Here is a 25228-nt window from a genome sequence, read left to right on the forward strand (position 1 = left end):
CAAGAGCTAGCACTGATGGCATGTTATGAAAAAAGTATGAGCAAGTATGAGATATAAGGGTGCCTTCTCGTTTACTCTTACTTTCATGGATTTTGTTCTCTCTGGCCACATTTGTGGTGGGGGTGGGGGAAAAAAAAAGGACAAAAATGCTTCAGGAAAAACCTTCATTCTGCTTATAATTTCCTAAAGTTCAGCATTTTATTGTTTGAGAAGTTTTATTGCTTGAAGTCTGCACATTGTGCATGAAAAAAAAAGGAAATTCAGTTTAAAAAAAAGAGCTAATTTGTGGAACATCTGTTCTTGAAATCTGCAGAGCAAAACAAGCTTCCCTTTCACAGCTGATGTCTTCCCAGCAAGTGAGAAGGACACTATTCTGATCCATGATGTGTGATCCTATCTCTGCCCAATCATTTGAAGCATCAAAGGATGATGACACAATCTCTTGGACAATGGTGCAATCCCTTGAACAGTGGCAAAGACACCACTGTGAATCACCTGGCTGAAAATAGGCTGTATACAAGGACATTGCTCCAGGATATTCCTCCCACCACTAAGAATTTGCAGTGCAGGGACTGTATGAGCCTGAGATGGGTGTCAATGAGGCACTAAAACCCAGCAGGTTACTTATTTGTCGAATTACCAGTGACAGATGCTGTCCTCCTAAAGGCTTTTTACGCAGCATAATAAAAAAAATCTGCTGTCAAACAAGCTTCTGATCTTCCCAGATCTCTTTTCCTCCATTTTTTTTGTTTTTCCCCAAACCCTTGTTCTTATCAGAGAAGGAGGAACAGAGGATATGAATCTTGAGGTATGAGAACGAGTATCTGGTAACCACCTGCTTCCCTATGGCCTGCATTGATTGCTGTAACGTTTTTAGTTAGGAAAACAATCCTGAGGAGTTTCTGAGAACATCCTGACTCCAAGGCCTGTCTGCCACATTGATTTATCTACTTACAGGCTGAGCTCTCTGCATCACTCTGGTGTAAATGGACTTGAACAGACTTAAGAGCCAGCTGCCTGTCCCACCTTAGCAACCACTAAGATATTTTTGTTTTGATGAGCAAAGTGAACAGAACAGTTGTGAAGACCATGGCTAACTGATTTGAAACTGGCCACTGCACACAGAGTAATGGTTAATATTTTATTTTTTTTTTTTAAGGGTGGTCTACTTACTGATAGTTATCACAGTATAGTGTCCCAAGTACTAGTAGTCACTACTGCAAGATAAAAAAAGACAGGCATCACAAATATAGTGTGAAAGTTTTTAGTTTTTGAGATGCATATGGAAAAGCCATTTAGTATATATAAAGATCTGCAATTTTACAGGCACTTAATAGAATAACAGAATCAGTTAGGTTGGAAAAGACCTCTGAGATCATTGCCTCCAACCTATGGATACAGACTTTAGCAACATTTTAGTTTGGAATGTGCTTGTGCTAAACAAGATCGCATTTGCACGCCTGCAAATAAACTCTCCAAGTCACCATATTATTGGTAAAGGCAGTGGAACCAAATGGAAGTAAAACAAGCAGACATCCATGTCTGCACCCACAGCTACTCTGGCATTCAGGAACAGTGAAGCCTTGGGCTTCCCATATTCCAAAAGGGAATGACAGCTTTTACTCGTCTACAAGGAATTCTTGGATAATAAAGTAATTCTGCCAAAACTCTAAATATTTTTGTTTTCAAAAAAGGTTTGACAAAAAAAGTTTTGTCACATTTTAACTTTCAGTAATGACTGGCATGCAAGTACTTTCCTGCCAGAAATCCCCTACTCATACATTCATTGATCCTCATTAGGATATAGGCATACTTTCCTTCTCAATCCAATTGATATGTCCTAAAATGAAAGGCATTTTGGTTTTTACATATTTCCTTAGTGATGCTGAAATGCTGCACACAGAGTTGCTGGCAGGGTAAGTTTACATTTGTCCTAAGTGAGGAAAAAGAAGCAAAGGAGATGAGGTAGTAATTATTATAATGACTTTTGTGTGTGGGAACTGAGAAAAGACTTGAACTCAATGAACCACGATGAGTTTTATTTAAATTACAATGTAAGTAGAAGTTCCTGTACAAGCAAGAGGCTCAGTATTATGCACACAGGTATGTGCATGGGTGCCTGCAGACACCACGCCACAACCCCAACAATCAAAGTCTTCATATGAGGTAAATCACCTCAAGATTTTATAACCTTTTATAACTGAAAAAGTGCAAACTTCCTCTCTTTCTCATCATTCCCGTCCTCCATTAAGTCCAAATATAGACCATAAGCTCTTTGCAAAGGCTACTATTTTTTTAACTGTTTTTTCGTTGGCACTGAGCAAATATTCAGGATTAAAATAAATTTCTCATGAGCTCCCATGGTACAACTCATGCATGGAGTTGTAAGAAGGTAATTCTCACAAGCCATGTGCTGGAAATTATTTTTTCAGTAGCAAGTACACTGCAAGAGATAGGCAAACAGATTTTCTGAAGGATGTTTAATTTAAATAGGGAAGAGGAAATTAAGGTGGAGATAGGAGGAAAAAGAAAACACTATTGAACCAGACAATACTAGCAAGGCAGAATTAACAGGAAGGCAAACAAACCCAAAATATTACAGCGAGGAAGTGATAGAAGGCTCTGAAAGCAAACATGGGATACTAACACTGTGAATTTTATTCCCCTACATTTTTGATCCCAAATTACTTTCATTATATTATACCAATATTTTATTCCAGACATTTTATTTTATTGATGTTGGCTTTGGTCCTTTGTCTGTGGCTTGTGTGAGCTCTTTGTCCCATAGAAAGTACAACAGTTCTGCAAACAGTGATGCTACCACGAAGCAGCTTTAAGACCTCAATTTGTAACATTTCACTCAACATTTGTGATGTCAGCATTTTTAAAAATATGCTTAAAATTTTGAAATGAGAAATGCTAATAAACAGTATGAGCCAGTGAAAAAACGAACATAGAAATGAGCTGAGCTTTAAAAGAAACATTTTATTTGGTAAAAAATAAATGTAATAAATTATTCAAGGCAAATTTTGGTTTGTATTTGTACATACACACTATACCCATAACATAGCTTTTGTGTAATCCAGGAATTCCATCTTAGGAAAAAAGGATGTACATATCAAGTAGTTTTAAATGAAACCAGCACAGTCCTTTATGTCTGTCAGAACTGAAACCAACTTGATGGAATTCCTTTCCCATGCTCCTCACCCCCCAAAATTGCCCAGGAAAATCCATTCTGGATCTTGTGTATTTGTAGCATCCCTCAAGCTTCTTTTGCATCATGTAGGTTAGTGTCTCTCATATTTTTTTTAATCAAAGAGCAACGAATTATTATGTTTCCTGCCATGTTGGTGCACTACCTTTTGTTTTCAACTGGTAAAACATTCAACTGGTAAAACATCAAGAATATTCACTTGTAATTTCATTTTCTGATTTTTCTTGTTTCCTTTGCTGTGTGTGAATATACCTGCAAATGCTTTTTAGTTTTGTCTTTTTTTTTTTTTTTAGTAATTCAAATCCTCTTTTGAGATCTTATGGATCATCACAGATCCACACACTCTGCTTTAAAGAAGATTAATCTAAAGTCTGAAATCAGATTAATATTTTCACACCAGCATGTGTGACGTTTAAAAGAAACATATCAGACATGATGCCTAAATGTGGTGTTGCCATGGGTCAAAATCAGACATGACTCAAACAAAAAACAGAAGTACATAGTCAATAATTACCCACAACACATCAGCTGGGTTTGCACTAAGAGTTTTAATACCAAAATCTAACAAAATATGTATGCCTGGTATGCTTTATCCTGGGATGGCCTCGTTTAAAAATATAAGCATGTTTTTAGTGCCTCATTGGAATAGTTCTTCAGAGTAATATTCAAGAGCTTGGGAAGCCGTAGACCATCAGTCTGAATTTTGAGTACGTTGATTGTTAAATGAGGCAAGAACGGACATACATAGCCATGTAGGAGTCCAGTGTTTGAATGCTAATTATTTCGTTGCATTCACTTCTCAAACACAATGAAATATTGTCACTGCTGTTCAGTCTTTCAAATATTTCCACTTCAACTGGCATAAATTCTGTGTGCTCTGGAGAGAAAAGCAATTTCTCCCAGCTGTATTTACATACGGAAGCAACACTATCAAAATAAGCATGTATCATGGCCCACACATCAGAAATTATTAGTTTTCCCTCCAACTATCTTTTGCACTTAACAATTGAACTTTTAGGTATTTTAACACATATGGTGAAAGAAAGATGCATAGCCTTCACAGAAGCTTCTGTGGGATGCCAAGTAATTTTCAGCAAACTAAATTCTCCTCCAGAAATAGAGATATTTTGAGAAATACACAAAGATATATATGAAAAAAAATTATTTATTCCTTTTAGAAAAAGGGACAGGCAACTCAGGACAACCACAACGATATTATGAAGCTTTGCAGGGAGAAAATTAGAAGGGCCAAAGCCCATCTGGAACTTAACCTGGTCACTGTCAGAGAAGACAATTAAAAAGCCTTCCATAAACACATCAGCAACAGGAATGTTGAGGAGAATCTCCATACTTTCTTGGATGTGGGGGCGAAAGCATAGTCACAAAGGAAGAAGAAAACACTGAGGTACTTAATGTTTTCTTTGACTCAGTCTTTACTGGTAAAACCTGTTGTTCTCTGGGTACCAGCCCCCTGAGTTGGAAGATGGGGACGAGGAGCAGAATGAAACCCCCACAATCCAAGGGGAAATGGTGAAATATCTGATACATCACTTAAGCACATGTCTATGGGGCCAGATCGTGCCTACCCAAGGGTGCTGAGGGAGCTGGCAGAAGTGCTCACTGAGCCCCTTTAATTTACCAGCAGTCCTGCTTGACTGGGAAGGTCCCAGGTGACTGGAAGCTGGCAAATGTGATATCAATCTACAAGGACCAGAGAAGGAGGCAGGAAACTACAGGCCTGTCCCCTCTGATCTGATGCCAGGGACACCATTTCCCACAGCATTCTCCTGGAGAAACTGGATGTTCATGGCTTGGATGGGTGCACTGTTCACTGGGTAAAAACCTGGCTGTATGGTCTGTTGGTGAATGGAATCGACTCCCATTGGCAGTCAGCACAATAGTGCTCCCAAGGGCTCAGTTCTGGGGTGAGGCATGCTTAGTATCTTTATTATATCTTTATATATCTTATATTTATCTTTATGATCTGCATGAGGAGATCACATAGACCCTCAGTCAGTTTGCAGATGACACTAAGGGAACTGGGAGTGCTCATCTGCTGGAGGGTAGGAAGGCTCTGCAGAGGGACCTGGACAGGCTGGATCAGCAATAGTGTGGCCAGCAGAATCAGGTCAGGGATTTGTCACCCTGTGCTTGGCACTGGTGAGGACACACTTTGAACACTGTGTTTAATTCTGGGCCCCTCACTACAAGAAGGATATTGAGGTGCTGGAGAGACTCCAGAGAAGGGCAACAGAGCTGGTGAAGGGTCTGCAGCACAAGTTTTACTACTAAATTATTCAAAATCACAAAAGCAAAACTCTGAACTACCAGCTTTGCTTAACAGTAAAGGAGCCCTGTTCTGAGCTGTCCAAGAGCAAATGTTTTCTTCCATCCTGGTTCCAAGTACAGAAAAGCATTCTCAGAACATGCAACATGTTTGGCATCATGTGAAATGTGAAAATTGTAGACTTAATTGTAACTCTTAGAGCTGAAAATTAGTAAGATTTCTGACCCTATATAAAGGTACCCAGCAATCTATCTTTAAGCACCTCTCTGAAATAAGGAATGAAATGGCAAGACAGTCTTTTGAGCACTGCAGTCTCCTCTTTTGTCACTGGGGTGCTAATGGAATATGTACTTGTGCAAATGAAGACAAAATTGGAGAAATATGCTTCAATTACCTATGAACTACTGCACCTTTATGTTGCTCTAACTCTCCTGACTTAAATGAAAACAAACCAAAAAACCCCTAAGTACTGTACTATGCAATACAACCTTGATATGGGGAATAAATTGCACTAACTACCATGGTAACCTCTGCATTACACAGCTGCAAAGCTACTTGTTGATTGTACAGCTTACTCCACATAATGCTACAAATGAAAAAACAGGTATTTATCATACAGCTTAGTAGAGTCAATTTAAATTTTATTTTTACATTGTCCTGCAACAGATTTTGGTATTTTTTTATGATGTCTTACACACCATAACATTTTTAATACATTTCAGAAAGCTGAAAAATTATCAAACAGTTGTTGTCTTTGAATAGTAATTTTTCACCTATGCACAAACATCTAGTGCCTAATAAGCTTTTTGTTTTTCTCAAGGTTTGTCACAAATACTGCTATCCTCACTTATTAGACAGCTGGCAACTCACTTTTTCTTGATTTATAATCTTTCTTCCCATCTAGTTCGCGTTAGCAGGAATAAAGAGGGCAGTGCAAGGTCACTAATAAGAGAACAACCAACAATTTTGCAATCTGAGAGGCGGCAGAAGCTGTTTATGATGAGGCTGAAGAAATGAAGCCATTTATGCACTGTATATTACGACTGTATGTAGGGGTTGTTTATTTATGACACAAATTGAATGAGCACTGCATGAGGAGCCTGCATTTCCCAGCTGCACTGCCCTCTGCTCCCAGCAGTGCTCCTGAGGGCCACGCTCAACACTGCCCAGCTCTGCCCAGCTTCCACAGAACTGCCCTCAGAGATGCGTGACAGTGCTAATGGAGTTTTATTAATGCGGGAATGGCTTGGCATTTCTTATGGATTTCACAACTCCCAAGCCATGTGGCCAAAAGACCGTCATGCATGGCAACAGCTATTACTCCACCGCCTTACAAAACTGGGAGTGCATTGGGTGTGTGTGGGTTTTAGAACTTGTAACGTGCAATGCACATTTAGGATACACTGAATAAAGTGCATCTCTTTGGAAAGGCAGACAAGCTTTGGGAAAAAGAAGTTCAAAAATACAAACTCTAACTTTTCCCTCAGAAATCTGCACATTCTTTTTCTCTGCTGATATAAGGACTTTTTTGCCCCCTATATTTTCCTTTTTACTTTATGGACAACTGGGTTCCCATGGAGACATGAGGCAAATCAGACAGTACTGGGTGAGCATTTTCCCACTAACAGAGGCTCTGGAGGGAACAAATCAACACTTGGTCCTTGCAGCACCTGTGGACCTCTCCAGTGTGCTTCCCAACCTTCAAAGCTGTAGCTGCAGGCAGAGCATTAAGATGGTCTTCTCATGGTGTCAAGCAGAGCCTTATCCTCCCCAAGCAGCACTGGGTCTTGTAACATTCCTAAAATAGTGATGTCAGTACATTAAGTGTCTGATCCTACTTCCCCTGAGGGCCATGGAATTCACTTCAATTAACCTTGGATCAAGCCTTAATACAGACCATTCATATGTGGGAACTCTGAGAAGAGATTGGACATGAAAAAAAGCTAGTTCTACAGAGATTTTTTTTTGCACTATCAAGTCTATGAGCAGGCTCATCACTGAAGGCTCAATCTTCTGTGCAGGTGAAAAACAGCAGTATATATCTACAAACACAGATGACTTGGTAAATTAAGTATCTTGCTTATCAGGACTCTTTAATTAGCAATCTACTTTGAAAAATACAGTAAAATATTTCCAAATTGCATGAGTACAAATTTCCCAAAGTTTATTACAATATAGAAAGCACTGTCACTTCTGAACTTTCCCCATGACCCTTGTTCTCTCTCTGTCATTTCCGTCCCAAATATAGTTCTGCCTATAAGCATTATGTCAGAGATCATTAGAGTATGAAAGAAAACTAAAGATCTTCCTAAAAATACTCATCATTTTTCACACCAGCTATACTTCAATTCAGGTACTACCTGGACAAACGTCCAATTGGCTAAAAAATCATTAAGTATTTTTAAAAGTGCAGTATGGCATTGCTGTTTTCTGTATAGCTGTGGAAGTACATTGTGCCTATGCTGAAAACATGCCTTGAGAACTAAGACACTCCTTATCTTGGGTCTGAACATGTTGCCTCTGTTGGGACAGAATATAAACGTTTGTTTGGGAAAAATACTAACTATGGTATTTCATCAAAGGAATGAACAAAGTGCTCACCAAGAAATTTATAAAATCTTTTGTGATCACAGGTAATGGAGAGACCTAAAATTTCAGCAGAGGATTGAGATGCAAGTCTTTGTCAGTCATAAAAACAATTACCATCCCCACAATGAAACTGTTACTGCTATAATAAAGTTGCCTGAGAAAAAGCTTGAATAAAAAGCTGACACTGCTTCGCTGAAATCACTGACAGTAACTATGGTGACTTCATGGGAACCAGAGCAGGTTCTCTTCTCTTCTCTTCTCTTCTTCAGAGAAGTAGATTTCCATTTAATATATATTCACAGGGCCACAGGTAGGTAAGACAAATGAACTTCATTTGTGCCTTTTGTATTTTTGCCTTTTGCATTTTTGCCTTTTTGGTATTTCTTTCGAAAGAATGATGCTAAGACTTTCATGGTGGACTCCTCCATAGGACACTGTGGGACCTTTCAGATCTAAGACTGAAGTTTTCTCCTAAACCTCTGTCCTGAAACACAAAGATCTGGATAAGAATTCTAAGCTTTTAGCAGTGAAATTTCAAATAAATCTGAATTTGGAACAAAACTTTCACAGAATATCTTACAGCTAAATGGTTATGGAGTCTTCTAAGACACAAACTTTACACCCAGGACAGGGTAAGGCAGTTGAATGTTCTGGCTGCGCACTGCAGATGAGAAGTGGATGCCATGCTGCTGCCCAAACACATCACCACACCTGTGTTTTTCTAAGCATTAACCTGTAGTCACCTATTTTTGAGAAATTTTTTTATGATGCAGAGGCTCAGATAAACCAAATGTGTCCCTTAGACTGCAGTTAGGTGCCTCAATCCCTTCATTGAAGTTTAACACTTTCTGCTATCACCCTTCACTGATACTTTTTTTGTCTTAGGAAAGGCGCCTTATTGTTTAATGTGATGATTTTTACAAATCTCACTTTTAGCTGCCTATTTCCTCGTGGGGCTCTAATAGTCATCCTGGCATAAGGCCATTAAAGCCATAGTTGCAAAAATATCTGGCAACATTTAAAACAGACTGTTGCATGTGAAGCTCAAAAACTTACCTGAGAAATGGAAGTCCACCGAATTTTTTTTTAAACACCAAATAGAAAAATGTAATAAAAAAGCTTTTTTAACAAAGACATTACAGAATACTGGCATGTTGTACAAATGTAATTAACCCATTGAAATTTAAACTAGTTGTAGGTAATGTTCAAGGCACCTTTTTTATAAATAGTTTTTTTTAATGTTCATACTACATTCACTCTAGTTTAACCATGTAAACAAGTCCATGAAAACTTAGATTAAGGTCACTTTCAAATCTGTATGCCAAATACTTCAGAAAAATATCATATTACACAGAAAACTCAATAAAGTAAGATAGATCAATCTGCCCAAACAGTTCAATAGATCCTATGGGGTAAATTATTAACAAGATGAAACCTAAAAGAGGTTTCCAAAAATTAAAAAAAGGTAACATGCAACGCATTAACACTTGTGTTTATCATTTGAAAGTGTATATAAATGCTGAAAAAATATGATTTACTATTCCTAGTGCTATCCTATTTTTGAAGGGCAAATCTTTAGAAACAGTATTATCTGAAGTTTAAAAACATCCCCCATCTTTTTCACCCCTTGTTTATTAATCTTACAATATGCTAGAATGTATTTTCTTCACAAGGAAAACGTATAAAATTAATCTTACAATATTGACACTATAAACAACTTCCTTGAGACATTTTCTGGACACAGAATTTCTGTAAAGATTTAAGTATAATAATTCTGCAATAATTATTTTTAAAAATATGTACATTCATTCCAATGTCCTAGACCCAAGAAGAAATCCAAGTAAACTCTACAAAAGTTAGCCAGAGTCTTTGTCCAGTTAAGATTATGTCTAGTTTTGCAAGTCTTGCTGTATTTCAATATAATCAACAAAATTATAACATTACTTGTTTTTGTGTAGGAAGTTTCCAAACTTTTGCATAAATCCTCTCAGCTTGTTTTCATTAGGCTGCAATGGGTGGTAAGCAGTAGAGTTGTAGCTGAGCATGTGATTACTCCTGCCATAGTTATTCCCTAAGGTTTTGCTTTTGATATCTGATAGATGTGAAGTGCTGTTGGCTGCATTTCCTGCAGGTTGGCTGGCATTTTCTATCTTACAGAATGGCTCAAAACGACTATAAACACGCCTTTCACTCAAACGAGATCTCAGCTCTTCTTGGTGCTTTGAGCTTGCCAGCTGTGGTGTCATTGAACTTGCTCTTTGGAGAGCAGAAACAGGAGCACTTTCAGAAGTAGCATTTGTGGAGATTTCCTTTGCATCTTGATACTGAATCTGTTCTGTATTAAATCTTGGAGTAGATGGATCTCCTGCAGTTTCTATGAATTTACTTTCAAGGGGGCACAAGAGAGGACACTTTTTATTGCTCTCATCAGATGGAGGTTTTGGAGACTTTGGTGACTTTGGAGACTTTGGAGACTTTGGAGACTTTGTAGGACTGCTGGCGACATCTTCTTTACTTCTGTTCAAACTACCTTGAGAATTTGATGATGAATCTCTTTTTCTCCTTGGGGAAGAATCTGTCTTATTTTCAGAAATCTTTGGTTTTTGATTCTCATCTTCAGAAACCAATGTGTCAGAACTACTACACATTCTGTAAAAGGCAGGACCTTTGTTTTTTGACAAGTTTTCCTTCTTGTCTGGTGTGAGATTAAGAAGTGACCGCAGTTTCTGGGATCCTTTCTTCAGAAAACTTGGGGAATTCTTACTTTCCTTCTTTGATGTGCAATCCTTACTACACTCCTCCCTGCTAGCTTCAGTGAGAGCTGCCATGGAGATTGCCTTGCTAGCAGTTGGGCTCTTTAGCTCTCCTTTCAGGTCCTTTTCTTCCTGTGGTGAGTGGTTGGTCACATTATGCAAACTTTTAGCACTCTTCAACATGTCTTCTGGAAGTTTTGGACTAATTGGCTGCTTAAGTCTATGCCTAGTCAACGTGCTGTAAACATAATTGGATGCATGTTTGTTGGTACCAGGATCCAATACGGACTTGGAATTAAACATGGGAAAACTTCTCCTTTTCAGCATATTTTCATTTTGAAGGTTCTTCAAATTTTCTGCTTGTTTGTCTGTACACAGTGCTGTGTACAAATACAGTGATGAGTCACCAGCTGCATTTGAATTCACACTAGGTTTTGTGTTGTCTGCAACCTGAATTCTGTGGGCTTTTGGTACATCTGATTTAAGAGGAAAGTTTGTGCTAAGCTCATCTATAATATGATCCGTTCCATTTTCCACACTTGGAGCATGGTTAGATGTCCCTTTAGGTGTTGCACTTCCCTCTGACCCAATTATAGTAGAATTTGATGAACTTGCACAGCTGCTTACTTCCTGCTGTTCAGGTAAAGTAGGCTGAAACACCAGTGATGATCGCAAGCGAGAATGAGAGTACAGTGCATGAGCTTTAATATTTTCAGCTGTGTCATAGTTATCATATCTGTCACCCAAGGCTGACCCATTTGACTCTACTGGACAATCTGTCTGATCATTCAAGTAGGACTTTATTCGCCAGTTCCGTAGGAATGACTTTGTTGTGTGCTCCAGGGTTGGCATCCTCTGCTGCAGATGGCGGATATGATTATCTGTCCCATTAAAAGACCTCCGCACTATTGAATTTCTCTCCGCAAGATTTACCTTTGGTCGTGAGAACTGATCAGCAAAACTCTGCTGGGGAATATTGTAGTTATTTGCATATCCTCCTCGTAATGATGACACAATACTAAGGCTATCAGATGGCTTTTTCCAAGTATTTGGTTGATTGTTTGCTCTGTTAATAGCTCTGTTGAGCAAGAGGTAAGGTGTCCTTTCTGGCTTCTCCCCAGCATAACTATGTCTCTTCCAGTGCTCATTTTTTTCACTAGGTTGATACTGCTGGATTGGATTTTGAACATTAAAACCTGGATTAAATGGTTGCTTATTATAGGCTTGATTTCTCAAGCCATATTTATCTATTTCATTTGCTGCATATCTTCCACGAGATTTCCAAACAGGATCTATCTGGAGAACATTGTCTTGCCTACCAAAAAGGTTTCTTTGGCTAGAAACTGAGGCCAAGGAAGACACTGAATGTTGGTACGTATCATTATCCCAGAGAGTCTTGCGACTGTTTACCCGCACCAATTCCGGGGCAAATGAGCTGGGCACAGAAGAACGGGCATACAGCGTCCTGAACTCTTCATCAAAGGATTCAACAAGCTGTCCTGTGATAACTTGAACCATACTGAGGTTGGTTTTTTCAAATGACCACATAAAGCTGAAAGAACAACAAATGACTGTCAGATAGAGTTCTTTTTGAGCTAAAGTATTATACTAATCTTTCTTGATAAGAAAGCTTTTACACAAACCTTGGCTTTGTAAAAATACCTTCTAAATAAATAAGTTGAGGGCATGATTCATGTAATATGGCCTAATCTAACACCAGTTAAATTCAGATGGATATTTTCCTGATTTCAGTGGGGGCAGGAATGAGTCTATAACTCCCTTCATAATAGCCCTTATAAAAAGTATTCTAAAAAAGGACTGACAAATGTATAACAGCAAAGTACAAATACCCAATGGAAAAAAATCACTTCTACAAAGTCTATGGCAGGACTTACCTATACCCACTGTATTAACTCATCAGTCAGAGAATCTTACTGTGTGATTATGTTGTGAAAAAAATACATTTGAAATAACATGTAGGACTGCTTCAGCAATTCTGAATTTACTTAATTCTAAACATTTTCAAAAAGATGCATCTCAGAATTTGAAAAAATTTTGTATTTTTTAACATGCATACTGCACTGGATATGAAATTTTTTTAAATGGCAATGAAAATGCTTTGATAATGTTTTTTTCTCTTTTCTGCTGTAAAAGACTGAACATATATTCAAAGCTAAGTAGCTACAATTAATTTACAGCTACAAAATGAGATAAAATAAATTAACATGTACATTAAGGATGTTGTACAAGACTAATATCATGGAGTAAAAACCATGATTTGTAGGTTACAACAAAGAAAAATTTGTTTTCCAATCTTATTTTCATGAAAAAAGGGGAAAATTAATGAATTTACTTACTTGTATTTTCTTCTAGATGTTAGAAAATAGGTTAGTTTTGTTCATAGAAATAACTTACTGATTAAGTTTTTTTGCACTACTTTTGTATTTTCCAGGAAGTTATAGAATATCAAGATAAAATGAAATCGTGCTGGTAAGTATTTTCTCCTATTAATTCTCACAATTAAGAATAACATATAATATTTGAAAAAAAACCTAAACTTCAAACTGAGTTCAGCAAAAGAGTTCAGAAAGAGTTCTCTTTCCTGTTACAAATCACTAGATTCTCTTACAAAGAAGGCCTAATTTTCACTGAAATTTATGATTCCAGCCCCTGTGGTATAAGGTATTCAAGCAGTGTTGTTTTCCAAATTGGAATGAGAAAAGTTATCCCATTGTCACAGACTATGACACTGGGTGTAGATGTCAAAACATGCAGGCTCTCCCTGAGTAATTTATGAATTTGTCACTTACCTCACTACCATTTATGCATGTCAGTCTGAATTTGGGGCTGGCTGAGTCTTGGAGGAAATAAAAGGTCAGATTTTCAAAAGCTTACAGTGGTGGAAATATAAAAGGCAGTGGCTGTGGATCTGGCACCCAGGCACTATGCTGGCAGCAACTAACTCACTTGGGCCAAGCAGAAAAGCGTAGCATGAAAAGAACGATAATATTTAATAATGTGTGAGTTAAGACCATCTCTGCTTTAACTTAGGTTTTTTCCAGCTCTGCAAGGTTGTAAGTTCTTCCAGCCTGTTTTGCACATATACACCGGAAATACAAAGGAAAACAGAATACAGAAACTTAGCCAAACACAGAGAGAGACATGGGCAATTTTGAATTTGATCATCTAACTAGAGTGCCACAGAATCAGTCTCTAATGTTAGCTTTAGAAGATTATTACATGGAGGAACTAATTTTGACACTCACTTTTCTGGAGTGAATGTTAAATAAGAATAATTCAGACAACATAAGACAAATCAGGATTTTTTTCTCTTTAGCAACTCTCCAATTCTCCAGCTGCAGCAGAACCTATACCTTTATTTCATATTTGTGAAAAATGAACAGAGGATTTCTTAAGCTAGTTAGCAATAAGTACATATGAAAACTTGTAAAATTACAGAAAAAATAATCAAATTTACCCTGGAAGAATTTTCACAAATACAAGACCTCCAAATGTGCTATAGCAGCGATACTGAGATGACAAGTTTGTTACAGACACTTCAGTGATTGATCTTACCTGTAAGAACCATATAGGACTTTCTTACAGTCAACAAGAATAAATTTTTGTTCCATTTTTCCATGGAATTTTGCTCCTGTTTTAGAATAGTAATCTTGTCCTCTCACTGTCCGCACCCTCATATTCTGAAAAAGACAATCAAAACACTTTACTCTGTCTACTATAGTCCATGTTTAGCATCCAGGGGACTAAAATTCAGAGGAACAGTAGGAGAAAAGTTACATTAGTGCATATTAATAATTCTGCAGGAAATGAAATGCTGATCAAACTTATAGCCTAGGGACCGAAAATGGTCAGTTACTGTTTTTTCTTCAAGACTGATGAGATTCGATTCCCTAGGCCACAGAAAATAAAATTCCACTTTTCCATAGCCACGACTTCAGAAAAGAGGTTCTGGCAGAAGATATCTTCAACAAGGGAAAGAGGTTTTGTACTGGAAAAAAAATTATTTCCATCAGCTGATGCACATGCTTATATGATTTCCAAGTTTCTCAGCTAATCATAGAGAACATTTAAAATAATAATAATAATAATAAATAAATAATAATTATAACAATAATAAAATAAATATTTAATTTAATAATAATTTTCAAAAAGTTCTTATGGGGATGTAGAAAAAAAGGCATTTAACAGAAATTGTTACACAAAAGGTGCTTATTTTATTGAAAAACTAAAATTTATATTCAGTGCAAACCAACCTAAAAGCATCTACCTCATGTAACTATGAGACTCAAAATGCTTCAAAAGACATAAAAGTAGCTTAGAATATAACTGTGCATGATCACAATATCTACTGTAGTTTCTAGCCTTGGAATAGTTTTCCTAGCAACCCTAAATTTTCCAGTGGGAGTAAAATCCATAATTTAGCATTGGCAGTAAGAATCTACAAGAATCTACACGATTATTACATACACTGTACATATGGAAATGGTGGAAAGTAAGCCCTGGGAATGCACAGGGATGTCATGCTTCACAGGACTGCTACAAGGGCAGGCTACAGATCATGGCAGACATGCTCTGTGAAGGTCAGCTACAGGAGGAAGGGCTGCTCATGAAGCCAATGGGAAAGACTGTGTACGTGGTAAATCCAGCAAAATCAGGAGGATTAAATAAATATGAAAGGATGGGATGGGATGGGGTGGGACAATTTCAAATGGAAAGGATGTACAATGATCATCTAGTCCAACTCCCTGACAAATTCAGGACTGAGCAAAAGTTAAGGCAAATTGTTAAGGACATTGTCCAAATGCCTCTCTTGCACTGACAGGCTTAAAGCATCCATCACTTCCCTAGGAAGCCTGTTCCACTGTTTAACAACTCCCTCAGTAAAGAAATGCTTCCTAATGTCCAGTCTAAACCTCCTGTGGTAGGTTGAAGCATTCCCATGCATCCTGGATACCAGGGGGAAGAGACCAGCATCTCTTTCTTCACTTCCCATCCTCAGGAAGCTGTAGAGATGTTCAAACTTACAAACTCATTTAAAATTCCAGTCTATAAAGAATGACTGAGTTTTCAACACCGTGACATAAGCCTCCATTATCTATGGGAGCACTTCTACATTTGCCTAAAACATATGAAGTTCTAGTAGATAGAGACTGTAGGAGTTTTAAGGTTAATATCTACTACAATCCAATGAACTTCATCTTTCCAAACAAAAAATTCAAAAACTTAGGAGAAAATATCCATGACATGAAAGCACACTTCCAAATAACACACGCTTTCTAAATCAGTGTATTATTTCAGTGTTGGTATCTTGAAACTTTTATCGAATGAAAAATCAAACCACAGAAGCAAGAGTTACACTTAAAAGGTGCTGAGCTGGAAAATTAGAGTTTAACTCAAGCTATCAAAGTTCTTTAAACTTCATTCACCATTAGGTGAGTTTTTGCTTTGCATTTTTGTCAAGCTTTGAATACAAATTCAATTAATTTAAAATGTACAAAGCATTTAAGAATTACTTTTGTTTGTGAGCTATATGTCTAGCAAAATATAAAACATAAAGTTTATCCCTTAATTAGATAAACAAAACAAGTATTACCTAGAAGTGCTGTAAAATTTTAAAAGCAAAAATACAGGTGGATACTTAGATTTATTTTCAGAAACAGCTACAAAAGAATTAACAGCAACCCAATTTGCATTACTGAATGCCAGGTTAACATAAATTTGCATCTCTAACTGATAATTACTTTTGCCAACCTAACGTTCCATTTTTTTCTGCATGCCAATTAGAAGTTTTCTTATTGATAAAAGTAAATTTTCATGCTTTTCCAAAGTGATTTTGTTGAACAAGCCCCTTGAAAAAAATAATTTTTTCACCAGCAGCTTTTCAAGCTTTATCTAATTGTATTAAAAGCTTTTATTTGAAAGATAAAAGCTATGGAAACAGTAATTCCTGAAAAAGAAAATACTGAAATTTACCCATTCTAAAGATAACCATAATAGTAACCCTTTATTTTAATAAAATCTTGTGAATTAATAATGAAATTTACATTTGCTTTGATGACTGTTTTACCCAGTTCTATATACCACATAATTATATGTGTATTTCAGACTTATATTTAATTATATTTAATCATATTTATGTCATTATAATTTGAAAAAGGTAACTTGAGAGCAGCTTATACATTCTTATACAATGTTGGCCTAAAGATATGCCAGTTGAACACATTAAATCTTACTTAGATAAGGTCGGATCAGTATTGGACAGGATATCATTTGGGAATCCATGCTGGAGGCACAACCAAGTCTAATGGCTTGCAAATTACCATACTACACAAAAAAAAAAGCTTTGCCTTAGGTATATGTAAGTTGAAATATAACTTTTAAGTAGGCATATGTAAAAAAGGAATAAAATTATTTACATTAAATTCCTGGGGGGGTTTAAAAAAAAATTGTAGTCACTCTGTTCTCCCTTTTGTTTACCTTCTCTTCAGTATTTTTCTGCCTGTAGCTTTTCCATCCCTATTCCCTGACTCTGAACTCTTTTCCTCCACTGGTAGGTCATCCATTACCAGATGGGAACATGACAGGTGGCAGAGATCATGCTCAGCATTCTCACATAATACTTCCTTTTCCTGCACAGTTCATCCAGAATTCTTCACCAGCTTCAAACCCTCTAATTAAGGTGCCAGGACTGCACACGTTTAATAATCACCCAAAATCCCAAACCACCCAAACCATATTTGAGGATATATAGCAACAATGCATTCCACTTGGGATTAGAAGCAGTAAACACACATACTGAATTACAAGCCCCATCTGACAGTATGACATGCTGGGCTTCACCCTCCTGCCTGGTTTCATCCTCAAGACTCTCCTAAAAGCAGTGTGCCACTCATCACAGCATCACTGTGGCTAAAGCAATCATTCATTTATGAATGGAGAGTTTTGAAGCCAACTTATCCAAGAGTTTATAGGACACTTAGGAACATTTAAAACATCCAGTGGCTGCAGTTTAAGGATAGTCATCAGTGCTATCCAGTTAAATGACACCCAGTGATGAACAAGAAACAAGCTCTAACTTCTTTTTATGTACATTTTCTCTATATTTTCTCTACATTTTCATTCCAGAGAGTGCCACATAACCATTATTTAAAATTTTGAGGTTTTATTCACCACTACACCTTTCTTTTCCTTAGTAAAATCTCTCCAATATGATAGCTAAGTATGGTGAGTATACTAGTCTCAAACATTTCATTTCAGCACTTTTTATTTGTAGGCACTGCTTTTATCAGTGTTCCATTACTTGCCCTGTACTTGCTGTCAAGAATATGCATAAAGGAGAAAATGGATGTCTACCTAATATTTAGCCTAACAGTTTTAAAGGAAAAATAGTCACATTTCTCATATTGTTCCTCATTACTAACATTTTTTTTATTATCCTGTGCTCTCTTCCCTAGTAAGACAAAACAGGTTATAGAATGATAGAATACCAGATTGGAAGGGACCTCAAGGATCATCTGATCCATCCATTCTTTGCAAAAGTCTGGTCAAGATGGCCCAACACCCGCCCACTTGAATCTTAAAAGTGTCCAGTGTTGAGGAATCCACCACTACTCCAGGGAAATTATTTCAATAGCTGATTTTTCTTATTGTGACAAAGTTTCCTCTTGGAATGTCTCCAGGAGTAACTTGTTCCCAAGACACTTCGTTCATTCCACGCGACTCCTTGCAAAAAAATGAGTCTCCATCCTCTTTGTAGCCTCTCTCTTTCCATGCTAGAACACAGTGACAAGGTCTCCCTTTCTCTTCTCAAAAGCTGGAAAAAACTCAGTTCTCTCAGCCTTCCCTCACATGGCAGCTTCCCAGTCCTTGGATCATCTTTGTGGCCTTTATCTGGACCTTCTCCAGCCTGTCCACATATTTTTTAAGTAATGGGGATGAAAACTGAACACACTGTTCCAAGTGTGCCCTTACAAGTGCTGAGTAGAGTGGGATAATGATTTGTTAATCTCTGCTGGTGATGCTGTTGCTGATGAGCCCAGCACAGTGCAGGCTCTCCTTGCAGGAGCAGCACACTGCTCGCTCACATTGAGCTTGCTTTCAGCAGAACCCCAGCTGGTTGTATCCCAGCCTGTGCTGCATTCTTGGATTATGCTTTCTCAGGTGAAAAACTTTACCCTCATCCTTCCTGAACTTCATAAGGGTCTTGTTAGCCCACTCTTACAGCTCATTCAGGTCCTCCTGCAGGGTGGCTCTCCCTTCCAAAGTGCCCACTTATTCACTCTGCCTGGTATCACAGCAAACTTTGTCAGGGTACACTTGATCCTCTCATCCAGATCACTTATGAGGGTATCAAGCAGCTTTGGGCCCAGAACTGATCCCTGGATGACTCCACTTGTGACAGATTGTCAGTTTAAAAAGTAGCTATTGACCATGTATGTGCTGCACAAATGCGAAGTAGTTTTCAAGTTCGCTTCTATTCTGACTTTGAACATGACTTAATGACCACTCAAGACTTGACTGGAGTCTGGTCCTTATCACAGAAGTTCACTCACAGATATAACATCATGCTGTGAGTGGCTATTCAATAACCAAATTTACCTTAGATGTGGAAGTAGTGGAAAACTTTTGATGATTTTGGTAACGCTGATGAGAAAAAACAGGCTGCAAGCAGGTCTCAAGAGCAGCTCCTACTGTGTATTTAAACATGCATATCTGGGAGTAGACTTCACAGAAGGAAATTAAAATCAATTAGTGGTTTCAATTTCCCGCAATTCATTAAAAATGCTGATGAGATTATCAGGTAATAAACAGGTCCTGCCAATTGTTTTCAATATCCTCTTGTAGCAAAATGATTCTTCATCATTAGCAGAAGAATAAAAAAAGAGGTTTCTCCAGAGCATAGAACCTCCACCATGTCTCCCCTCATATCAAATAAAATACCTGTCACTAGCAGAAAAAAAAAGAAAAAAAAATTTAACTATTGGTTTCTGAAAAATCACCTGGGGAAAAAAAAAACAACTCTTCATCTTTCAATGCAAAGGAATTGCTGACCAAGCAAGTCAGAGCAGTGACAAAGTTAATCAAAGAAGCTTAGGTAGAGAAAAAAAAAAAGAAACACATTAATTACTGAGGACAAATGTAGAGCAGTCAGAAACCTAATGAAACTGAAAAAGAGATATGGGAAAGTACAGGAAAGGAATTATTTGAGCTCCATTGATGGATATGATGTCAAGATTAAGTATAGTAAGTATTAATATAAGAATATTAAGTAAAAAACAACCTACAGGAAAAGATGCTGCAAGAAAGACTAAAAATAATCCTAGTAACCCCCTGATTTCATAGTTTCCTATATGGAATTCACAAAATAACAACTGAACATATCGTACATCCATTTTTTCAGTTACATGTTTCAATAAAGAAGGAAACATGCCCTAAATTTGGAGTCAGCCTACAGATGAGAAAAACTGTCTGTACAGACATTTAATGAAGATTTATGAACAAAATCTTCTTTCATTTCCATACAGAAGACTACTTAATTGTAAATCTGAATTTAAAAATACAGTTTTGTTCATTACTGCATCTCAGTTTTCTTTACTTATTCAAAGGGAGAGAAAAAAGACAGAGGTGTTGAGTCTGAAAAGCTTTGCACTAAACTCATCACGAGTGTATAGACTAAGAAGCATCATCCAACAAGACTGAACCAAATCATGGCAGACAATAACAAAACCAATGCTGCTGGTGCTACATCTTCGGGAAAAGGAATAGACTCACACAACTCTGTTCCCTTCTTGCCTTCACTGAACAGAAGGGCAAAACCAGAAGCCAAGAGCACAAGAAGTTGAAGATGTTTAACTTTTTTGTGATCCTTGAGTGATGTGAAAAAGGGAAAGGGAGAAAACATCGTACAAATACTGGCTGTTCTTTCATAGTCACCTGCATTCCACTTTTATCCTCTAAAAAGGCACAGGAGTTAATGCAGGAGTAATAAACTGCTATTCTCAGAGCAACATTCACTGGGAGTAGCCCATGGACGAGAAGACCATTAATTTGAACAGCTTTATTACAAGCTAAACTGGAAACTCAGCACACGACAGGATTACTGCTGAGCTCTTTGGCATACATTTTTTTATTTTCTGATAAAACTCAAAGTATTCTAAGTTAACCTTGCAGAATAAAGATGTATTTTATTTCTCCCACCAAAAACCAGAAATGTATAAAACACAATGTCACTGAAGAGGCTACAGACAAACTTCTCCAATCCACACTAATCCATACAAAATCCACTCTAATCTATGTATATTAATTCTTTCAACCACAGTATAAATACCTCAAAGTCTATAAAAGTGCCTTAAAAAGACAACCTTGAATCCAAAGGAGGTAAGCTTTTGAAACAGCTGTGGATACGCACTGCATGGAATTAATTTCAAAATACATATGGCATTTTTGAGACATCACTTGAAAGGCACAATCCTAGTTTTTTTTTATTTTGGAAGGACAAAGCTCATGACATATAGAGACATAGACCATTTTTGGCAACCTCTATGGCATAATTAACCCAAGTAAACAGCAAATGGTGGTATCTCAAGTTCCAGAGTATGAAAGTATTGCCAAATACTGACTTGATGAAGGCAATCACTACCAGTGTTTATAAAACACCACGGTCTTGGTGTTTTTTTCCAGAAGTTCCCACAGCTCTGTGTATTAGGCCACCAGAAAGCAATCCCACACTAATATACAAGAAACAAGCATGGAAAGTAGAGTGGGAATACTTCTGAGGACCTAAGTCAACACTCCAGAGTAAAAATGGGTATAAAATAGAATTTGCTCCAAACATCTACCAAAAAGTCCTCATAATCCTCACAAATACACCACATCTCTACCCAATTGCTGGACTGGGTTCTTAAAATAGGTGCTGCTAAAAAGAGCTTTTATAATACTTTTGACTGGCATGAACATAGCTTAACTAGCTACAGAGGCAAGGAATTTCAAATGGAACTATGAGCTAAGGCAGCGCTCAGAACTTTGCAAGGAGACTCTGACAACATCCTTGGAACTTCTTCGGTACTGTCAAGAGTAGAGTAAATCTAGAAGTATTTATGATGCACTTATGTCAGTTCAGTGCAGCTCATTATATTCTAACCCCTGATAAACATTTGGGCAGAGCAGGACATCTCGTGAAAATGTAAATGTCATCTTGTTATCTCTCTTACAGGATAAAATTGCATATTTAATGTGTAAAAGCAATAGGATGAAGCATAGACATGAAAATATGTATTTTCAGGAAAACACTGATAAAATAGAATCCTGGGCCTCTTAAAGTATTTTAATGCATAACATTAAAGAAGAAATCATAAAATGAAATACACAACTTATTAATTTATCTCAGTTTTATGACTTTATTTGCAGGCAACTATAAGAGTAAGGAAAAAACGAAGCTTAGTTTTTCAAACATGCTGTAATCCTCAATACACAATAATGGAAAATTATTTTATAAATTATATATGAAAACTATGTCTGTCATTCTACGCAATGCTCTTGTTTTGACACTTGAAGAACATGCTTTTAAAAATATATATATCTGTAGAGAAAGTTCTGCTGAGAGCTTAGCTGTTTACACCTGGTTGTTAATTTAAAAAATCAGTATTCAATAACCACCTTTTCAATAATAATCACTTTTCAGTGAGCTGTGGAGGAGTAAGTAGTGAACGTTCAGGCAAAGGAAGATAGGATGCCTTACCCTGAGCCTCTGAACTTGACAGCCTTGTTTCTCTGTCATCTTCAGAAAGTGACTGAAGTTCGATTCATCAAGCAGGATATACACTGCAATCCCTCTAGCAGATGCTTCCACGATTTCTCTAAAAATATCCACATCCGTAAACATATCCATAACAATGGCAATGACCTGAATCAAACAAGAAAGACATAAATTATTGTATTGTATAAACTCATATATATATATATATGTAATGATTCACTGAAGCCTGCGCTGAGCAGCTAATACACTATTATTTTTTTACACATTAAAATGTTCTATTTTCTATGCTGTTCCACTTAACCTGAAGACTTTCAAGACCACCAGATCTTCTTTCTGAGAAATCAAGTGATCACCTGTGTGACGTTTGTCACAAGTACCAAAGTCCAGCAAAATGTGGTGTTGTGGGTTGTCTTGGTTTTGTCTGGAATCAAGTTGATTTTGTTCCTAATAGATGGTACCATGCTGTAGTTGGGATTTACTATAAGAATAATGTTGATAACACACTGATGTTTTATTTGTTGCTGAGCAGGGTGTACTCTAAATCAAGGACTTTTCAGTGTTCCATGCTCTGCCAGTGAGTGAGCAGGTGCATAAGAAACCAGGAGGAAGCACAATTAGGACAGCTGACCCAAACTGGCCAAAGGGATATTCCATACTGCAGAATGTCATGGTCAGTGTGTAAACTGAGGAGAGTTGGCTGGGAGGGACCAGTCACTGCTCAGGGACTGTCTGGGCATTGGTCAGTGAGTGGTGAGCAATTGTATTGTGCATCACTTGGCTTTCTTGGGTTTTACTTCTCTCTCCCTCTCTCTCGCTCTCTCTCTCTCCTTTTACTCACAGTTATTGTTGTAACTACCAATAGTATCCTTATATTATTATTATATTTTACTTTGCTTCGATTATTAAAATGTTCTTATCTCAACCCACAAGGGTTTACTTCTTTCCAGTTCTCTCCTCCATCCCACTCAGGGGTTGAATGACCAAGTGGGTGTATAGAACTTTGTTGCTGGCCGAGGTTAAACCATGACATGGATGTGTGACTGGTTTTATGAGGAAAAGGAAACCCAGTAAAAGAGAAAGGGAGGGAAAAGCAGCAATATGAATGCTGTGGAAAAACTTTCAAAATAAAATTACAGTATGCATAAAAAAAAACTCAGAGAAAATTTTTGTACATGGGGTTTCTCAAACTTTCATCATTTTCTCTAAAGCTAATGGCTCAAGAGCTTGAAGCAGCTAATAAGCAGACACTTAAGAGCTAGAGGCTCTCTTACTGGGACAAAGCCTCCTCAGCTCATGAGAGCTTGGCTCAAGATCAGCATGCTGAACACCAGCTACCAACATTTAATTTGTGCCAAACATATTTAAAACACTAGAAATATAAAAGAGGGAGAACCTACATAAAATAAAAATAAAATAACAATTAAAACAATTAGATAAGGTAAAAAGGTAACTCCTGAATAAGAGAAAAGGAACTAACTTGGCCTCTTCATTACATGTCACCTGTCAATAAATACTCTTTACAAATCCACTAGTCAGAGAGGAGCTGACTAGCACAAAGAATTCCGTTCTTTCAAAAATCTTTGGTAATATGCCAATGCACTACCTCATTTTCTTTACTGACTTTTTGAAAGTAAAACTTAAAATGTGGTTTTCTTCAGTACAGAATATATTTCTGTATCTAAGGACTGAAAACACAAATGTATATCTTGACTCCAAGGATCTCATCACTTTCAGACTGCACCTGCTGCTTGGTCTTGTTTCTGAGATACACAGGGCTACCTGAACAAATTATTCACCCTATTTATTCATCCATCCATCTTGTTTCACTTGCATCTGAGAAGAAAACTGCCAAGACAGATCAAGTATGGTAGGTAAAAAGACCAAAAAATAATCTGTTCTCAAATAGTCTGTTTTATTACCTGTTTCCTCCTCCCTCTAAACTTCCTAATTTTTTTCTAGGCTTTCCTTTTCTTCAGATCTTCAAGAAATAGGTGCTCATTGCATTCTAGGATCAATTTAAATGTAAGAGAAAAATCCTGAATGGATGCGTTAGTGTACACTGATACAAGTACATGAAATATTCAAAACCCACAGCACAGCCCTCAAAAATTATTCCAACACTTTCCTAGGGCAGATACCTAAGATATTTACATGTTTGCAGCATTTTGTGGTTGAAAAGACCACTAACTGGAAAGATGCAGAAAAGAACTCACAAGAACGTATAATAAAAACTAAAAACCAACACTGACTAGAATGGCCAAATCTATTTCTATGAAGAGGAAGGTAGAGGCATAAACACATAAGCAAGCAGGCTAGTAAGTTGGTGACATAAGAAGGATGCATGTGCGCTACTGTGCAGATATTTCTTCACTTGGGAATGAAGAGGGGACCCTCTTCACTAGTAGAATTGTTCTTAAACCATTTAGCTTATTAAATCTGGAGTAATTCTGCAAAGCATCAAGTAGTCTTGAAGGAAAATGTAGGTTTCGCTTCCAGTGTTGGAATAGGGATTATATTTTGAATCCTGAAGCTCGTGCTGTCTGAAAAGTCATTACTAGAATTTGAGTACATAGATGCAAAGCCACAGTCATGACCTGAAAACCAAATGG

The 25228-nt window shown here is 37.3% G+C and overlaps 1 protein-coding gene across 1 annotated transcript in view; it reads right to left on the reverse strand.

The window, feature by feature from the left end:
- Nucleotides 1-2965: 2965 nt before the first annotated feature.
- Nucleotides 2966-25228, reverse strand: part of SACK1B (scaffolding CK1 anchoring protein B) — a 50645-nt gene continuing 28382 nt past the window's right edge. The window contains exons 2-4 of the mRNA XM_014869482.2: nucleotides 22602-22766; nucleotides 14420-14544; nucleotides 2966-12395 (exon numbers count right to left, since the gene is read on the reverse strand). Coding sequence (XP_014724968.2) covers nucleotides 10031-12395; nucleotides 14420-14544; nucleotides 22602-22766 — 2655 coding nt within the window. The 3' untranslated portion in view covers nucleotides 2966-10030. The remainder of the gene's footprint in view (nucleotides 12396-14419; nucleotides 14545-22601; nucleotides 22767-25228) is intronic.

The sequence above is a fragment of the Sturnus vulgaris genome, chromosome 3, assembly GCF_052056855.1.
Source record: "Sturnus vulgaris isolate bStuVul1 chromosome 3, bStuVul1.hap1, whole genome shotgun sequence".
Taxonomy (NCBI): domain Eukaryota; kingdom Metazoa; phylum Chordata; class Aves; order Passeriformes; family Sturnidae; genus Sturnus; species Sturnus vulgaris.